The sequence below is a fragment of the Limanda limanda genome, chromosome 7 (genome assembly GCF_963576545.1).
Source record: "Limanda limanda chromosome 7, fLimLim1.1, whole genome shotgun sequence".
NCBI classification, from domain to species: Eukaryota; Metazoa; Chordata; class Actinopteri; order Pleuronectiformes; family Pleuronectidae; genus Limanda; species Limanda limanda.
In genome coordinates, this window is record NC_083642.1 from 9,984,534 (window position 1) to 10,004,366 (window position 19,833).

The 19,833-nt window shown below is 42.3% G+C and overlaps 1 protein-coding gene and 1 long non-coding RNA gene across 9 annotated transcripts in view; one reads left to right on the top strand and one right to left on the bottom strand.

Moving 5' to 3' along the window:
- Positions 1-10,139, bottom strand: part of LOC133005701 (membrane-associated guanylate kinase, WW and PDZ domain-containing protein 1-like) — an 87,907-nt gene extending 77,768 nt beyond the window's left edge. For all 8 annotated transcript variants that reach the window (XM_061075469.1, XM_061075468.1, XM_061075467.1 and 5 more), the window contains exon 1: positions 9,333-10,139. In XM_061075469.1, the coding sequence (XP_060931452.1) occupies positions 9,333-9,630 (298 nt within the window). In that variant the 5' untranslated portion in view covers positions 9,631-10,139. The remainder of the gene's footprint in view (positions 1-9,332) is intronic.
- Positions 10,140-13,761: 3,622 nt separating this feature from the next.
- LOC133005641 (uncharacterized) lies at positions 13,762-16,505 on the top strand. Its single transcript, XR_009678380.1, has 2 exons — positions 13,762-14,099; positions 16,172-16,505. It is a non-coding gene; the product is annotated as an uncharacterized LOC133005641 (long non-coding RNA).
- The last annotated feature ends 3,328 nt before the right edge of the window (positions 16,506-19,833 follow it).

The following is a 19,833-nucleotide window of genomic DNA, read 5'->3' on the forward strand; positions in this document are numbered from 1 at the left end:
ATAGAAATATTTCTGAAGTCTCTTGTCCAGTTTTCTGAAAACTCACTTGATGACAGAGGAGCTTTGGGAAAATTAGAGCGTTTCTCACACTGTATGTTATTTGCATCCAAGGGAAGGTGCAATTACTGAGCCTAAAAACCACAACAAAACCAAAGAACTCCACAAAAAGTAGAACTATGATTCATGTGTATAAATCAGGGCCTGTAATGGTGCATAATCCCTTCCAGATGTGTGAATATAGAGGGAGCACAGCTTAAAGGTCAATTTAGCTCCACTATACGAGAATCTCTTGCATTGAGCGTGTGTGTGTGTGTGTTTGTGTGTGTGTGTGTGAGTGTGACTGACTTAGTAGTAGCATGTGTGAGAGCGTAGGGCACTGCCCGTGCGTTTAAGTACATCATTGAGAGACTGAGTGAGCGATAGAATCCGATGAGCTCTTAAAGCTGTATCTCTCTGTTTTTGTTTTCCTGGATCACCTGATTCAAACCATCATAATCTTGCAGAAAAGGGAAATCACTCAGAAAACACACACCAGAGGACCATTCACGTACACTGGGCATGAAATTGTTAGCAGATTCTCACCTCCTGTGCTTTGGAGCATAAAATATAGAAATTAACCGCACAACAGCTGACAATTTTTAAAGATGGATGACATGACAGATCTAAAAGGAACCGTCACCTGGCTGCAGAAATAGTATATTCAAACTGTAATAATATCTTATAGCAAATAAAAAAAAAACAGTCTACAAGATAATGAAACCATCTGAAGTAGTTTGCTTCGTGATCCAGTAGAGGGCGCTTACTGGAAGCTCGACCTATGGCATGCTATCTTGACCTATCAGTAAAGTAAGGCAGTGAGTTACGATGTTTGACTAAATGGACGGATATATATAATCAAAATAATTGCATATCATGTCAATCAAACAACAAGGCCGGCGATGCTAATAATTCATTATTTTGTGGTCAGAGGAAAATGACAAATCATGATACATCGTAACTGATAAGACGAGATCAGGAAGGTGTCTGCATCATTATTTCTAAAGTCTCGGTTTCTGCCCATTCAGACAAAAACACACCTTAATGTTGGAGTTCGGCAATTTAGTTTTGATCAATTGACATTTTTACACAAAACATGTGGGAGCTAGTTAGAGATGACACAGTATATGATTCCTAAACACATCTGTGTGTTATTATTGTCATACATCTGATTGTTCTTGTTGACTCAGAGAGGCCCATTTTTTGTGTGTGATGTTGTTTTATTTCTGTCCCGGTTTCTTAGTTTTTTTGGTTGTATCACTGAGCTAAGAAGCCTGAGAGCTGTGTGTTCGATAGAATAAAATATTCAGTAATGTGCAGATCAGACAAATCTTCCTGGGGAAAAAAAATATTCTACTTCTATCAGCAACAATCAATCAAAGGTAGAACAAAGCAACAAAGAGCAAAAACAGACAAGATCATCTGAGCAGGTCTCCAAACGTCCATTCTTCAGTCATTCATTATGCAAACCGAACATCTGTAGAGTATATTCACTTTCAGAGGTCAGAGAGATTATTCTGCGTCATCACACAACCACAAGTCATTAGTGGGAAACACCTGTCAATCATTTATAAAATAGGAATTACCATATGCAGGTATCCTGGAGTTTACATTACAAAATTTAAATGTTACAGATGTAACACACATTTGATTTAATTCCCTGTTACAATTAAAAAACAGATACTTTGCATAAACCGATGTTAATACATTAGAGGAGATAACATTTTCAGGTCTTTGCCTGTTTACATTTTTATTTTTCTTTGTTTCGCATTGGAAATCATTATTTATACCAACTCATGCCAATTTATCTATTTGAGTCACAAAAGCAGTTTCTCAAAATGTGATGAGTTCACTGACAACCAGCATTTTCCAGCATTACCTTACGCTGATTACTAATAAAAACCTTATGTAAGAAGGGGCAGTGAGGAAAAGGTGAGGAAAAGAAAAAAAAGAAAGGGACACGATGGAAAACTGAAAAAAGTTGAATCCCCTTAATAGTAACTATTTCCTTTTAACTTTAATTTTAAAATTATAATGGGTATAATCAGGAAACTGTGCACATTGTTATTGAGTGAGAGTGAGATTTTCAATCATTTAAACTGGAACACACTCGTTCAGAAACCCTGGAGGCTCTCTGTGTTACTGAGAATGTCACTCACATGATGTGGAGGAGTTTCTCTTAATAAACCTACTGTACAAACATGGATTTACCCTCTTTTATCAGCTGCAGCATTCATTTCAAGCTGAGGTCATTACTGTGAGAAAAAGACAATCTGACTGCACTCGGATGCTTCAGCTGAAACTCAGCTGAATATAACATTTGCGTGTTTGTATGGACACAAAGGGTCAGATGAGACTTCCTGCCTCCCTGTGGGTTAACACCTGTTTTCTGCCCCAATTAAATAATGCACAAATACATCAAGCCTCCAGTCACAAACACACACACACAGACACGCACACGGTTTGAAGCAAAATATGAAAATAATTGCAGGGAGAGAGTTGCAGGAAGATTGCCGACTAGTGCCAAACTTTCCGCAACATACTTTTTTTATTCAATCCATCCATCCATCCGTTATCTATACCACTTATGCGTTGAGGGTCGGGGGGAGGGGAGCTGGAGCCAATCCCAGCTGACATTAAGCGAGAGGCAGGGTACACACAATAAACTCCTGTCTGTCCTTTGTTTCATTTCAACTTCATTGTTCCACCACCTGGGGAAAAGTCTCAGAACAATATGTATCCTCAGAAAGTTGCACATCTAAATGTGTATATAATGTCTTCTTGTGTGTGGCAGTAGAGACTCTTCCCAGGTTTGCTGCCATTGATAGCATTAATTGGAAGTAACTTTATGAAGGTCAAACTAATACTGCCTGAAGAGCCATATTCACAAGCGGCTAATCTTTATAACTTCAAAGTCTCTGTCTGTGATACAGTCTGGGCACAAAAAACACTGAAAAGATGACATATAAAACGACTGGAAAGCCTAAAGGCCGGCGCATGCTTCTGCGTTTTCACGGGCCCGGAGACGCAAGAGCCCTTCGGGGCCCCTCACGGCCCTTCTTACGTCCTTACGTGCGTCGGACAATTTTTCTAACTAGATGGCAAAGCCCCGCAAGCGTCACCCGCCCGCAAGGGCTGTGATTGGTCTGCTAACTACATCATTTCCGGAGTCGCATTTCCGGTTCATGCCCGGAAACCACGGAAGATTTAGAAGAACGAATATGGACCAAATAGAAGAGCACTTGGCAGAAGAGATCCGACACTATGTCCACTAGTATAACCCGTCACTAACCGGCAGATTTTTCCACCAGAAAAAGGCTCTGAGGAGCCGCCGTGGTGATGTAAATAAATCACTCTTCTTCGTGCAACACAGGAAGAAGAGCCGACTTCGACAAAAAACATTACTGCGCCTAGTGTTCTGGCGGGGAATTGCATGGCAACACGCGCAACGGTTGGAAAACCATGAATGAGAACGAGTCCTGCGTTACAGCTGCGTGCCTGCGGGCCCCTGACAACGCAGAAGCATGCTCCGGCCTTTACTGCTTCCTCCAACACACCCAGTGCTCATAAAGTGTTGGTGGGCACCAGAGGAAAAGGAGAAAGCGGACGCTACACAGAAAAGCAAGAGAAATAGCCGCAGGATTCATGTCAAAATCCTTTGACAAACCTTTCAGGGAAATTACTAATTTAATCACACTTAATGAAATCTGACAAACTCCTTACACTTGAGCAATTGTTGGAGAATTTCCGTGTCAAGCACATCACAGAGCAGATGTTTGTCTGCAAAGTCCTCACATCCAACTAAAATATGGAGGAGTCTCCTTCTGTCTGTCTGTTCACCTGTCCTTTCGATTGTCTTAACACATTTGAACTTCTTGTGTGTGTTGTTGAGGACCCACGGAAGAAGTGTCGACACACACATCAAACAACAGTTGGTTAGAGCTGGGATGATGCATCCACATAACCGACATCATCGATCATGACAACAGCCATCACTCATGGTGTTGACAGGGTCATCAGGGTCACCACAGGAGGTAAACACACTAATGCATCGTCCCAGTTCTCCCCTTAGCCCTACCACTTGGCCCTAACCCTTCATGTTCCGGATCCCCTTAAAAACAAGGCCGTAGATTGAATTTCCCAAATGCTTTACAAACGGACAAAGTTAACAAAGGTGGTGAACTTTGCGGGTGTATCACTCGTTAATTTATGTTTAAAATCTTGCAAAATAACCATGAAATGTTTTTTTAAATCTAGTTGAATATCTTATTTTAATCCAGTAGCAAATGAAAGCGTCATTGAATCGCCATGACAAACCTTTCATGAAAATCGTTATTCACACAGTGAAAAGAAGCATGTGAACGGTCAGAGCGAGATTTAACGAGTAGCATCCGTTACTCCTGCAGTCATTTATAAGTGTCCCCAATAGCAGCATCATCACTACAGCTTGTTGTCTTGCTCAAATTTTAGTCCGCCTTAAATGAACAGATTTATGTATGACTCCATGTCTTCTATCTTGTCTACAGGATAAAAGCCCTGTGATTTGCTTTTTGCTTTGCTGCCTCCGCCACAGTGCGGGGTCGATTATTAGTGACCCTGAAGTTGGTCCACGCTGAGTTGGGCTCAGGGAGACTTAACCAGGACAGATGCCTTCTATCCTGAAGGTTTGAATGATTAAACAGATGGTCTCCCAAATCACTACCCCACCATCTCTCTGAGGAGTGAGCAGGGAGAAAGTAAGAAAAAAACACAGAAATTGGGGTATAAAGGTTTTGCTGTTTCATCAGGGTGATCAGGGTGTACCAGTGAACTCCTGGCCCCTACATCTCAGGAATGCCAGGCATCCAACAGCCTGCATTTGCTCTGGCTGAGTTCAACTGAATGCAAAGATCTAAGGCGACCACAGGCCATTTGTCCTGGAGATCAGACAGACCCCCGGCTGAACCCACCCGTGATCAGGGCACCATAAACCTCCAGAGCCTTTGGGTGCTGGCGGGGGTAGTGGCTCACTTCAAAGATTAAAAAACAGGAGAGGCATGAAGAATTTGTAAAACTTATTCACAGCTGTTTCTTGACTCATCAGTGCACACTCACGCACAACCTTTTGCAGGGACATCACTGTTCTCAGGTGTTCAAAAAATCCTAGCCAGGACAAGAGAATGATGACAAAACCGTTCACCCAGGGGCTAAATTCAACTGCTCATAAAAGATAAGCACTAAACAGATGCGTCAAAGTCCTTCCTCTCTGTACTTTAACCTCAAATGATGCCAAACATGAATCCCTTCATGCGTCACCTGGGCCTCTGCAAACAGAAAAGCATTGATGTAATTAAATATGAAGTAAACACAGTCTATTGGAAGGTAAAAAATGAGAGTATATTGCACAATCACTCTGTGTATTTGCCTGTAATGTGTACTTTTTGAGCATGTACTTTGGTTTCAATCAGCCCTGGGTTTTTACACTGTGAAGACAGTCAATGGGGTAAAACTTTGAAAAACCCCTAAAAAAAGCAAACCAACCAGTAATGTGTATTCTCCGCCAGGCCAATGGGATTTAAACAGAAAAACATACACACTCATAATACATTTGCTGTATAAATAAGAAGCTCTTGAATCCCTTTCATTCCATCCCAGTTTGAAGTGTTATTTGAAGAGCTTAATAAAAAGCCCAAACCACAGGAGGGTAATGTTTCACCTTCTCTGCAGGAATGCTCCGATTTCATTCAGGTGTTCTTTTCTCTCTGCATTCCTCAGTGGGAGAAACACACCTGTGGGCGCTGTAGTACACCGCAGCAGTGACCTCGCTACCTGCGCACACTGATAGTGTTTCCATAACGCTACAGAGGCGATGTGGTCTCCTGTAATAAGACCCACCGCTCTTTCTAGAGGAAAGGAGAGAGGTCCGATCAATCCCCCCAACCTGTCGTCTGGTCCGGGACGGCCTGGATCACTGTCCCGGGCCAGTTCTGCATCGGAGCCCAACAGACTGTGGGGCACAATGACGGTTTTGTGAGCGTCTCAGATTGTCAGTGAATACCCCTCTCCTTTAATTAGAGACAAGGAAAATGTGCTGCCTCAAGCAAGACGCTATATAATGACGGAGCAATGAAGTCAACTCATGTTGCCCTTAATGTCTACGCGAGAGTTGCAGAAGGATTTAAAAGTACAAACCATTCTCCATTGGAGCTCAGATTAATTAGAAAACCGTTTGTGGATATTAAAAAATCTCCCTGTGGTGCCAGCCTGGTCTGATTATGTCAAACAAACGCCTGCTCCGCAAACAAAGCAGCAAGCAGTGCTGAGCTCCTGTCCCAGGGGTCGAGACTTCAGCTTCACAGGTCAGGCGTTGACAGCCATTAACGGACATACAGTAGACCAGAAACGCCATGATGCTTCGCTGGACCTAAACCATGGTTATATAAGGCTGTTAATGATTTCCCCAGAGAAGGGGCACTGGAAGCTTTGTCTGACATTGTGTCAGTGTATGAGCGAGGGAATGAAAGAAGAGTGAGACAAGTGTCTCTCACAGAACTTTCAGATTTGACCAGAGTTGCAGACAACAAAAGCCACACATGATACTCAGAGGCAAAAAGAGAATAGGTTTGAATGTGTGGCCGTGTCCCGCTCCCTCTGGCCTGTCTCATGGACAGCTGCAGAAGCAGCAGACTGTGGACAGTGGGTCAAGCTCATCCGACACTAAGGGAGCATGTCCACAAACAACCCCATCTGCCCATGAGTGGTGTCCCGCTCTCTCACACAATGTCGTCCTCGGTTTACAATAAACAATACATTTATTTACAGACGCAAGTGGAGCTGAAACAATCGGATGATCGAGCAATAAATCTTTTCAGTTGATAAGTAAAAAATTTGAAAAATGCTATAAAATGCTCAGGTTTTAGCTCCTTGAATAGTAAGATTCGATTTATTCTTTAAGAGTAAACTGAATAGCTTTAGGTGTGGGGCTGTTAGAAAGATAAAAAGACATCTGAGGAAATCCCCTTGGATTTCACAGACCAAAATTATCAACAGATTCTTGATAATGACAATAAATGTTTCTTGCAGCTGGGCAGATGATAACCCAAATACTATATTAGTGAACAATCTTTCCAAACAATTATATCATGATATTTTTAAAGGCACAATCACCATCCTCAATCCGAATTGGGATCTTTCTTCCCAATATATATCCAGGCTGGAACCAGCCTATAGTCTTAATTTGCACTATTAAAGAATATTTAATTTAACACACTGGCAGATTAGATCATGCATTTATATTGTCTATTAAAACCCACATTGTCAACAGCTTCCCAATCCCAATATCCTTACCGACATAGAACGTGACCATGTCACTCACCTTGTTCCATTGTTTGCTGCTTTTATTGTATTGGTTGATTGTATTATAACTGTTTATGTTTTGTTTCTTTTTAAGGTGGTTGAGGAGATTTGTCGTGTTTTCCCTGGAGATGCCTGACAGTCTACAGAGTTTACAGATGCTCTGACAAATATGTGACTGTGAAGAGTCAATCTACTACCACAAGACAGACGCTGAGTCCTATTTCATCTCCGGCTCCTCATCCACCATTAAATATGTCAAGCATGACAGAGACCCTATGAATGAGCCACGTGACTGAATTGAGCCATCAGCACAGCCAATCAGACTGTTGGTTAGTGACTGTAGAGTGGATCCATGTTGTTATGGTAGACTGTAAATGTCATAAAATGTCACAGTCTCTATAGACTTGCTTAGTGATAGTGGATGTCTTCAAGATTAACCAGGACATAAAATTATCAATTGCCCGCCCCTAACGTAAAGTGACAGATGACTTTCAATCTTATGCTGATACAGTAAAGTATTACACCTAGAGACACAACTAACGATTATTTTTTATTTTCTTGATAAATAATTTAGTCTAAAAAGAGAAAAATACCAATCCCAATTTCTCAGCAGACTTTCTGTGCTATGGATGAGGCCCCAGAGCTGTATAAGTGGCCTAATCTGTGATCCTGCAGGTCTGACCCCCAGTGTCTTTAGCAACGGGGGCAGGAGGACTGTCAGAGCAGCTTCACGTCAAAGCTGCGAAAACTCCGGGCTGCTGTGGAGACAATCTGAGCAGCAGCAGCAACACTGCTCCGCTGCCCTACTTCACATAGATCACCATTTTGTTGTGTGCTTTTAACAGTGGGCCACATGGTGATTATGAAACAACTTCCAGTGGGATTTCTAAACTCTTAATGTGTGTGTGTGTCTGTGTGTGTCTGTGTGTGTGTGTGTGTGTGTGTGTGTATACTCATATTTGTCACCTTATTAGGACCATATCAGGTCCAGTAGTCCTCAAAGGGACCAATAATACCTATAGTCCCAATGAGGACAAACTTAGTTTCAGAGGTACTGGTTAGGGTTAGGGGTAAGATGTGAATTGATGTTAGGTTACGGTTTGGGTTGGACGTGAAGTGTTCATAGTTAAGGTTCGGTTTCAGCTGTCCCCAATGAACAGAAGCCAATACAGTGTCTTTGGGGTCTAAGGATAGCTGCAAAAACTTTGCACATGTGTGTGTGTGTGGTCCAAGTGTTACTCATATTACCCACGTTGTCTGGGACATAAATCTGTTCACACAGTCACATTGTGGGGACTTGTCTTCCTTATGGGGACAAAAAGCTACTCCCTATAAGGCAAATCAATAAATAAAAAGGTGAAGACAAGTTCTAAGTTTAGGTTTAGGCCAAAGTTATAGGGTTACGTTTAGGGTTAGGAAAGTAGTTACTATGAGTAAGGTGGAAACAAGTCTCCTGGAAATCTGCGGAAGTCAATGTTATGTCCTCTAAAGTCATGGAATGGAGACAGGACTGTGTGTGTGTGTGTGTGTGTGTGTGTGTGTGTGTGTGTGTGTGTGTGTGTGGTCCAGGTACTGCTAGATGTGGGGACCTACACCTGTTTACACAGGTGTAGCACTAGGGGGACATGTTATTATTGCAATTATAAGCAAGTCCCCACATCATAAAGTATTCCATTTTGATGTGATAATACATTTTAAGTTGTCGGTTAAGTTTAGGAGCAGGGTTAGGCAAGTAGTACCTATGGTTAAGGTTAGAGTAAGTCTCCAAGAAGTCAATGTAAGTCAATGTAATGTTCACTGAAGTCATTGTTAGGGTGTGTGTGTGTGTGTGTGTGTGTGTGTGTGTGTGTGTGTGTGTGTGTGTGTGTGTGTGTGTGTGTGTGTGTGTGTGTGTGTGTGTGTGTGTGTGTGTGTGTGTGTGTGTGCTGCTGACTCTCTCTCTCTCTCCCTGTGTCTCTTACCTTGACGCACAGTCCTGAACCGGACGGGTCCTTGGCAGCACTTCATCACAGTTAGAATGTCATACAGGGGTAATCCAGACACCGGCAGCCCCTCCACCTCCAGCAGCAGCTCCCCCTCGCACAGTTTCCCCTCCTGATAATCCAGCGCATCCTCCCGGAGGGGCCCGATGTGCGGGAACTCTCCATCCTCCGCTCCGCCGCGCAGCTCTACGCGCAGCTCCCCGCACGCGTCCCGCACAACCGCGCACTCACGCACTTTGGTAATCCAGTGGTTCTTCTTCTGAATGACCTTTGACATGGCGACTCAGGTCCAGCCAAACCCGTCAGTCCCGCGGAATGGTGTGGCAGAAGTCAGCCCGAGGCATGGCACAGCAGGTCCAGGAAACTTCAGGGGGTTTGGGTGCAAGTGTCTCCAAGGAACTGGGTGGTCTTCATCCTGCTCCTGATCCGGGGCATGCTGCTGCGCTCCCGGTGCGTCTGGGTGTCTCCAAGGTTCAGAATCCAGATTGTTGTCGCTTCTCCTCTTGTTTCCGCATCTTCACCAACAACACACACACTCGGAGTCCTCGCTTTAATCCGCTCTGATCATCCGCTTCTTCTCCCCATTGATCTCCTACTTGTGCGTAATCCTCTCTCCAAGTGGAATATCCTCTTTTTGCAACTTTCCGGGAGAAAGAGAAAAAGTGTCAGCGCCCACGGATCCGGGGAGTAGGTTGGGCTGAGCGGATCCTTTAAGCAGGTAACGCGACAAGTTCATCCTCCGCTCCTGCGCTGTGGGTGGATGGAGACACGGAGAGGGGAGGAGCGCATGCGTCCTGCTGCTGCTCCATGAGGGGAAACCCTGCCGACCCCCCCCCCCCCCCCCCCCCCCAGCATGTCCCGGGTCTCAAGGCTCCTCCCCACCCGCCGGCCTGCACGCGTTTCCAACCGGATTACACCGCGAACTCCGTGCGTTTAATCCCCCCCATGGAGCCTTCAGCCTGTATCTATATCCATAAATAATGGACACACATTCACAGGGAACTGGGTTTAACTGTGTGGAGTCTCCGGATTATTGGTCCAAACAGCTGGTGACTCTCCAGAAGCCTTTAACGCATACATTCATTTCTCTCATTCAAAGTTTATTTGTGTTTTTTTTTTACAGGAATATTGATCGATGAGAGAAAACAAACCTCTTGTAAATTCAAATTCTAAGTATCTTTACATTTACTACATTTGCTTGAATTTTGTGCAACAGAAGATGAAAACACACTGGGCCTCCACTCTGACAATACGACACAAAACGAAGACACTTGACTGAAGAAGGCTTTGTTATTATTATCACTACTGCTAGTATCATTATCATCATTTGACGTAGAAGTTTTAATAATATAGAGACAGGGATGAATTTAATGATGTGTTGCCTGGTAAACTCAACTATTGCCCTCCTCCCTGTTTTCTACCTTTCTCTGATAATGGGTTTTGAAGTATACAGAACTTAACTTTAGTAAAAGTACCACACTGTAAAACAATACTATAAGAAAACATGTCGGAAAGTCATATTTATTCAATATCTTGGGGTACATTGTACCTTTTATTTTCTGTTTCGGTTTAACCAGGAGATATAGTACTATATATTGTAAATATTGTTAAGTCAACTTCCATAACTGGTTTTCAAGTGTGTGAGAAGATAAGGATGCTGAAAATGTAAAACATTGTAGATTAAAAAGAAGACAAACCAATTTGACTTAAAGACAAAAGAGTCTCTGTCAATGTTTAACCGTAACATGATCTACAATATGCAAACATATGGGCCGTCCTCTTCAGTTTGGACAAAGTGGGGACGGATCAGACTAGAACCACGAGGCACTGCAGGGTTTCTGCCTTTTCAGATAAACTACAGTATCTGGCACTTTACCACAGGCTGCAAGGCCAGTGGCCTGGATAGCAGTGCATGAAAGGCTGCTTTCCATCCCATTTCATCTCAGCCCTGAGTGCTTGAAGTGTTCAGTTTGTCTCTTTTTACCTCTCCTGCTCGTCATATGGAAATGATTTGCCTCAAACAACTGAAATATGGTTGTGTTTTTCTGTTTTTGTTGTGCGGTCTGTGTGAATATGGTGAACATGACATACATGACACTCTATCATTTACTCTGCTGGTCACATGGTCCATGGCGCTCTCAATGTGGAGAGGTAACAGCTGCGGGCCAGGGAACTTGACACACATCCAGGGCGCTGATGTGCTCTGACCAGTGAGGTGAACATTGTTTTTAACAGACAGCCCTGAGATCAAAGAGCCATCTGAAAACTCCACATAAATCTGAAATGGTCCAGTGGACATGGAGGTAAAAGAAAGTAGGTGTCTGAGTCTCTCATAAACTTCTCTTGTAAAGTTGGACTTAAAAATATCGGCCCACCACTGAACCGACTAATAGTTCAATCTGATTTATCTGTGACCCGTGAAATCTCAGATCCAGTGTCCGGCTGGTTAGAGAGGGGGGGTGCAATTGATCTCCCGTTCAGCAAATATTGATTGTTTACATATGTTCTTGTTTTATAACGTCATGGCAACATGATGCAAGCAGAAGATAGTGTAAGTACACTGACAGAGGATAACGATGAAGTGTTCGATAACAAGCTTTATATTTACAACTTTTTGGACAGCTGTGGTACAGTTGTTAGTAAGAAGGCTCACTGTTCAAATCCAACCGGGGTCTTTTTGTGTGGAGTGTGTGTGTTGTCCCCATGTGCTCCGGCTTTCTCCCACAGTCCAAAAATATGCAGATTGGGTTAAAGTTCATTGGAGACTCTAAATTGACCATCGATGTATTTGTGAGAGTGAATGGTTGTTTGTCTCTCTATATTGACCCTGTGTTGTACGCTGGCGACCTTTTCAGGATGCATCCCGCCTCTCGCCCAATGTTGTTATCTCACTAGCCATTCTAGCTGCTGCAGTTTATTCTTAAAACCCTGTACAGGCTATTTCCTGTCCCACCTGATTTGGTAAAAGGTCTGTATTTATACAGTGCTTTACTAGTCTCGATGACCAGACTGACGGCAATTTAGGTTAAACCAAAGCCATAGAAACGTTACCTTTGTCGGTGTATTCCATTTCTGGTCTTTTAAACCCATGAAACCACTAATAAAGCTTACTGTCAGGACCTAAAGAAAATGAATCTGCCCATTTATCCTTAAAATCATTAAAAATGTTAATAATCATCAAGAATTATAATCATCTGCGGATTAATCGTCATTGGTTTTTATCTAATTTAACGTGTAGACAGACATCATCAATGACTAAACAACATTAAACAACTTGTTTGAGTTTCTATTACAATAATAGAGAATAAACTGTGACACGTTGTTTACAGAGTCATTGTATTGAGACTAATGAGAAAAGCCTGACATTGAGTGGTACATAAAGGTGAGCCTGTGGCAACAACTGCTGGAATAATGACTGCAAAGGCCCCGACGTTGTGTAACAGAGACCGTGTTTGCTTTTATGAGCGACAGTAATCGGTCGCTCAAACCCTGGGAATGCCTCGAGTCCACAATCAATGCACAGTAATTAAATATTAACCAGCAGGTCAAACATTGTATTGATCTGTTGTGGCGGTCAGACGGCGAAAGATACTGCATCAAAGCTCTTGCTTGTGACATCGAAGACACAATGCTCGGATAACTCAGGGTGTTCCATTGAAACCCATCGCACACACACACACACAGTGATTCATGAATTGCCTTGAAAATATTCAGGGATTATTAATTACAGTAAAAAACATATTTTGGAAGGCCTTTTTAAAAATCTTAAAGATTGTTTTAATTTTCCAGCTTCTTCTTTATTTCTCCAGTGGCAGTGAAAAGGCTTTTGCTCCAAAGGAGTCTGGCATCCCAAGACACACTGACTTACTCATTGATCCAATTAATTAAATATTTATCCAATCTCAAACTGCCTCTTATCACTGAGCTGCACTGACAAAATGTTTACACTAGGGACAGTAAAGAGGAGGGTCCCAACTTTAAAATGAATTCATAATCATAATTTGGAATTATGTGAAAATGTTCTGAAGAGAAATGCAGGTCATCAATTGGTGCATTACAGAGGATTTTCTATGCCTCTGATTTTATACCAAATTGAAGTTGCCGCTGTGAAAAGTGATAAACATTGGTAGAGTTAATAATTATAGTTAATAACAGTATTCCTTTCCAGTAACTGTAACTGTTCCGCTCCTATGTAATTATTATTTTCGTAATTAATGAAGGCTATGACAAAGATTATTATTATGTGACCTCTAATGTATATGAAATGTATACATGGAGCAAAAGAGGAAGTCAGGTGATTTAGTATGTAATGTGATAAAGTCCATGTTACAATGATGGATGAGTTGACTTTCATACAGGAGCTCACAGTTATTTCCTGTTGTTATTTTCGCTTGCCGTACATCTCTGCTCTGGGCACAACGGGCAAGCGTCAGACCTGTGCCATGAGAGCACCATTCAGCGTAAACCACACAGACCACACATAACATTGGGCCCAACCGGGAGAGTGGGGATTTTTCAGATGGGCCCTACGAGCATAGATATATGCCTACGAGTCTCCGAAGCTACTCGACTCCAGCGTCAGCCTGTTTCCGGTTCGGCGTCACCTGAGCTAACAGGCTACCCCTGTCAGTGAACACCACCCGAGACTGTGGACAGGTTCACTCACATCGGATGAATAATACGTTTTGAAGTTCTGCTTGTTCTGCTGGCAGAGAGGCTAAAGACGTGTGAGCTCCCGTTTCTGAGGTTAGTCAAGTTTAGTATTGTATTTATATGTAAGTAGTGATTCAAAGGGACGTGTACCTGGTGGTTAGCTTAGCTCGGCAGCTAGCCCGCAGTCATGCTACATGATCCAGTCCACCCAGCAGAGATAAGCGTTAGTTTATGAGGATGAGTGTGTTTGGAGAATAAGCTATGCAATACTAATAATCAGAGGTGTGGACTCGAGTCACATGACTTGGACTCGAGTCAGACTCGAGTCATGAATTTGATGACTTTAGACTCGACTTGACAAAATGTAAAGAGACTTGCAACTCGACTTGGACTTGGACATCAATGACTCGTGACTTCACTTGGACTTGAGCCTTTTGACTTGATAAGACTTGCTCCTTTCCCCAAAACCCAAAGATTAAAAAGTATGTTATTAAGGAACGCTCTGTTTCTTTCATTGTGTATGTGTGCGTCAGGGGTGTAAAGTAACGAAAGGCAAGGCAATTCTCACCGCAGTGGTAGATGCTGCATGGAGTGGATGACGTTCCCTAACGTGCACATTCAACATATGAAAACTGATCGTAAAGTTCACTGCTTGCGAAAAATATGCGCGACATGCACAACACTGCACAGGGATCCACTGCGGAGGGGCTGCAGAGCCGCGGGCTGCAGACCCCTGGCTACGGCGAAAGAGCGATTTGTTTGTTTGTTTACTGCTCCGCCGTTAAAGAGTGCGGACGTCAAAACATTAGTTCGGCTATAATATTAGATCCGCCTCGCATTTTCTCCTCCCGGTCGCAAGCCTGTTATGCCTCCGCGCCGCACCGGAGGGGCGCACCATACAGAGAATCACTGCGCTACACAGGGGCGGTCCTAGCATATTTGGCGCTCTATGCAAGAGCCCCCCCCCCTCAACAAAAAAAAGTTGAAAAACGGAATTGCAACTTTCAGACGGTATTTTTGCCCTTTAAGACTGCATTTCTTTTCAAATAAACACAACAACGATCACAACAACATGGTGCAAGCATTCGTTTTAGACAGCGTCTCTCCTCAGGAGAAGGACAACATTACGTAACGTTTCAGCTTGACCTCAGATAATATGAACGTGTTTACCGTTCAAATTCATTATTTGTCATTAAGTTGCGTTTAGTTCAATGTTCTCATAAAAATGAACGTGTTCAATGAACGCGTTCTTTTGAACTCGTTCATGCACAACACTGCCTGAAACTCAATAGCCTACTGGCATACCTGCCTCAGCCACCTGCGGGTGACTCTTCAGCTGTGCTGGATTGCTGTTCAATGCAAAGTGAGCCCAGATGAGCTCTACTCACCTTGAGAATCAGCTGCTGCTCAAACTCAACAAGATGTTTGTAGACTAGTGCTCGAAAGGTGGACCAAAGTTTAACCAAAAGTTTAAATATTCAGTGGGGCAGTGGCATTTTAACTTTTTATTTTAGCTGTCATGTGGTTCATGTCTTGACATGTACTCCCAAAAGTTCTTAAATGTTGTGTTGACATGTTAAATGTTTAATGTTTGACATGTTTAATGTCATTGCACTTAAATTTGTAAAGATCTCCTTTAATTAAAAAATAACTGTTTTTGGATCGGATTTATGAGCCGTTGTCCTTTTTTGCACTGCATAGGAGCGGCCCCCGCAAGTGCAATTTCAATTGCACTTGTTTTAATAAATAAATACAGATTTTAAAAGCATACATGATCTGTGTAAATATATTATTACTCTGTGATCAAAAGGACTTGAAAGGACTCGAAACTCAAACTGCAGGACTTGGACTTGACTTGAGACTTGTCAGTCTTGACTTTGGACTTGACTCGGGACTTGCCTGTCTTGACTTGGGACTTGACTCGGGACTTGAGGGCATAGACTTGAGACTTACTTGGAACTTGCAAACAAATGACTTGGTCCCACCTCTGCTAATAATGTGGAAGAACTCCATACAGTTCATGCATTGTCTTGGTAGTGCACAGTTTAATCCAAAACCATATTCAAAATCAGTAGTTGAATATCCACAGAAAATAAAGATACACACTTTGTGTAACACTTCCTCTACAATAATGCCATATTTTATGTTTCCTATCATTTTATTAGGTACGGACGAGCCTGAAGGACACAGCTGTGCTGACCGTTTTCTGTCTCTTATGGCAAAGAAGAAAAATAAAACACTGGGTTCTTATCTAAAGTGTATCAAATCAGGAAGCAAAAGATAAATATTGTTCTAATAAGTGTTAATTTGAATATATAATATATAATGAATAAAGAAATTAACTTTATTATCCATGACACTTAGCAATGACTGCCAACTCTAAACAGTTGAAGGCCGTCTTTAGTTAGGGAGGAAAACACAAAGTGTTGTGCAGATGAAGCTGATGCATGTCGCCTCCTGTTGATAATAATAAATTAATAAATTATGCAAGTTATTTGAGCTATGTGTCTGTCTAATCTTTTTACTTTGTTGCAATCATTTTACTTTAATGCTCGATTATAGGCAACATCTTTGTGTCGGGCTGAGCGCTAAAGCATGTGAAATGTATTTGAAATAGGATTTCTGCTCCCTGCTGGCACTCAAAATACAGCCCATGGTATATCTCACTGGTCTATATAGGCCTACTGCTTATAATAATCAGCTACCTCTATTTTTGTGACGGTGACATGACGTCATACAAAATTGCCCCACCAGAAATTTCATGCCTAAATCGCTACTGATAGGACCAGTTTAGAGGCATTTTTTGGATCATTTGGCTGCAATGCTGTTTACCCCTGAAACTCCAAAAGTGTTTTATGGATTCAAACACTTCGCCCCTCCATTGGCATAGTGTTGAGTAGATAATGAGTGAACTTTCAGTTTTGGGTGAACTATCCCTTTAAAGGTATTGCTAACGTGAAGTCAGGTCAATCTTCAGTGTGTATGCTGGTCAGTTTACCTCTATGACATGTGAGGGAGATTTGTGCCACACAATTAAACAGCAGAGTTTAGTTCTTTATTAGTAGTTTATGCTGTTATAGATGCAATGTCTTGCATCAAGTGTATTGAGCAACAACTGTGAGAAAGTTGAGAAATAATTTCAAACTGGTGTAATATGGACACAAAAATGGATTCAGTGCAATCCAGAGAAATACCTGAGGGGCGCAGTGTTTTTGTGGAGTGGAATCATGAGAAACGCTCTTGTACCCGGGCGGTTCGTCAAATAATGCAGACGTTACCATCGGAATCCTCACATGTCTCAGAGGATATAAGGTTAAAATCTGCAGTGAGCTGTAGCTACATTACGAGTGCATGTATTTATATTGTGCTTACACAAACAACATTTGTTCACGTGAAATGTTAATGTAGCAGGATTGCATGAGGGAAAAAACTGCAAGAAAAAAAGAAAAAAAAGAAAAGTGCTCCTCCAGAAGTCTAAAATGGTAATCATGATGTCCTGTCAAAATGTCTGCCTGTTAAAGAAGACCAAGGAGAGTGTGGGGGTGGGGACAAAAGAGATGAAGATACAGAGCTGAAGGCAGATATGGAAACACAGGCTGACTCAAACAGAGCCTCAGAACAACTCGAGAATGACAGAAAATGTCACGTCACAACAGAGGACGGCTCATTAAAAATTAGGGCGGGAGGGAGGCTGTAGCACACAGGGAGTGAGAGTGGAGATGGGACAGACACATCAGGACAAAGCGACGGGAGTTTTCATGGATGTGGATGCTGTTATACTCTCCCCCCCCCCCCCCTTACATAAGACACACGCTTGGCTGCGGGCACAGAAAACACGGCCTGTCCCCATGCATTGAGCCTTCCCCTTCACTGGTTTTTAACCATGCAGCACACAACAGGAGCAGACACTGAGCAATATTGAATTATTCAGGCACAGAGAACATTGCAGCAATAGAGAGAACATGGGCTGTGTGGACTTTTAGTCGGGAAAAGCACATCAGTACTGAGAGTGAGAATTCAAAAAGGCAAAGTTAGTAATTCCTGCAAATTCCCAGCGTGTTTTTCTGTACGTCATTAAAATGTTTATAATACATGCGTGTGCAGCAGTGATAGGTTGCTCAAGTAGGAAATTGTGCTTTATTAAGTCAAAGTTTTATACTAACAATGGATTACAGGACCACTTGAAAAATTCACTGTCGATTTTGCATGTGGATAAAATAGATGGGGCCCTGGAGAAACAGGGAGAACCAGGTATCGGGTATCTTGCAGGAACTTTGGAGGCTTTCACCTGATAAACTGGGCGGCAAAATTAATTGCAAGACCTTCTAAAACATTCATGTGCTGCTTATGCATCAACGGCGCCCCAGGCATCGGCCTACCATCACTTCCCACTGAGTGTGTAAGGTGGGAAACAACCACTATAACTTTAATTGAAGCTGCAAATGGTGATGATCAAACCCGGACACCACCACATGCATCATGGCATGCAACAGCATAGGAGCATAGGAGTCCATAAATTGATTCAGTGGGGAGAAAAAACACGAAAGTATTTATCAATCTTACAAGAGAAAAGACTTTAAGATGAAATGTTTGGTTGCACATGTATGTTGCTGGTTAACTGCCTGTCCTCTGAGCAACACACAGCTGCTCCCTTTAACTTATTTGAGCTTCTCTGTGGAACCCTGGAGGACGTGTAGAAATACATGGTTTATCATGCAGAGGACAAGCCCGTATCTGAAACAGTTAATACACCAGTGGTGTGTTTCTTTTGCATCATGGATAATACGATAAAATATAGATTATACTTCTCAGCTGTGTACAACTGGACCTAAGTGTATCATTAAAACTAATTGTTTGTTGCGTTATAGACAAAATTTACTTTTATCCAATTTAACTTTTTAACTTAAGTAAGATTTTGAATACAGACCATGTAATGTGAAAAGGCCTCAAAAAACAAAAATAGGATCTGGTGTAATTTCTGTCATAACATTTTGTAGCATGTGTTGTTGAAGGTTGCGTATTTCTACTTTGACGTGCGAGCACTTTTTCCACCACTGGTGTCCTCACAAACACATTCCCTGCTGCCACGCCAACACACAAGAGCAGATCTTGGCCCTGATGTATTTTATTAGCAGCCACGAGATTCACATCACTACCAGACCTCATGCTTGGCTTAAATATAGTTCCCCCAATGAGATAACAAAACTGTCTCCCACCTCTACTTGTTATCACCGCAGAGTTTCAAACAGGGGAAAGACAATCCAGCAAATCCAAGGAAGTGGACATAGATTTTGGTCTTAAATGATCAACTATTGTCTTTTGGACTGAGTGAACAGACTCAGTCCCAAAGACTTTGGATTTCCTCTCACTTTCCTCACACTTGATGTTTGTGTTCAACAACTGCCTTCAATAAAATCCAGGATCTAACTTGTCAAATATTTTTAACACAAATAAAAGCCTTATGTCTAACAGCCATAAAGTAAAAGCAGTAGTGTTACACACAAACAAAGCTCTATGTGATTAGAAAAGCACAGAGGAAAATAATCGCTTGTTGACGGTGCAGAGAAATTTAGCAGCCAGGCGACTGTGGGTGCAAGACAGTCAGACAGGCCATCGGGCAAACTGTGACAAATCTCAGCGGACACCATGTCAAATAAGAAAATCCCTCAAGGCTTTCTGGCAAAAAGATTTAAATTTCTCTCAGTAAGTTTCTCCAATTTTATTGTAATGAACATTTCCTATGCAGATTTAAGCTGTTATAATCAGCAGAAGCACTCCATCTGCGCTCCATCTAGGAACAAACCAGTTTGGGGTAAAAACAGGCAAC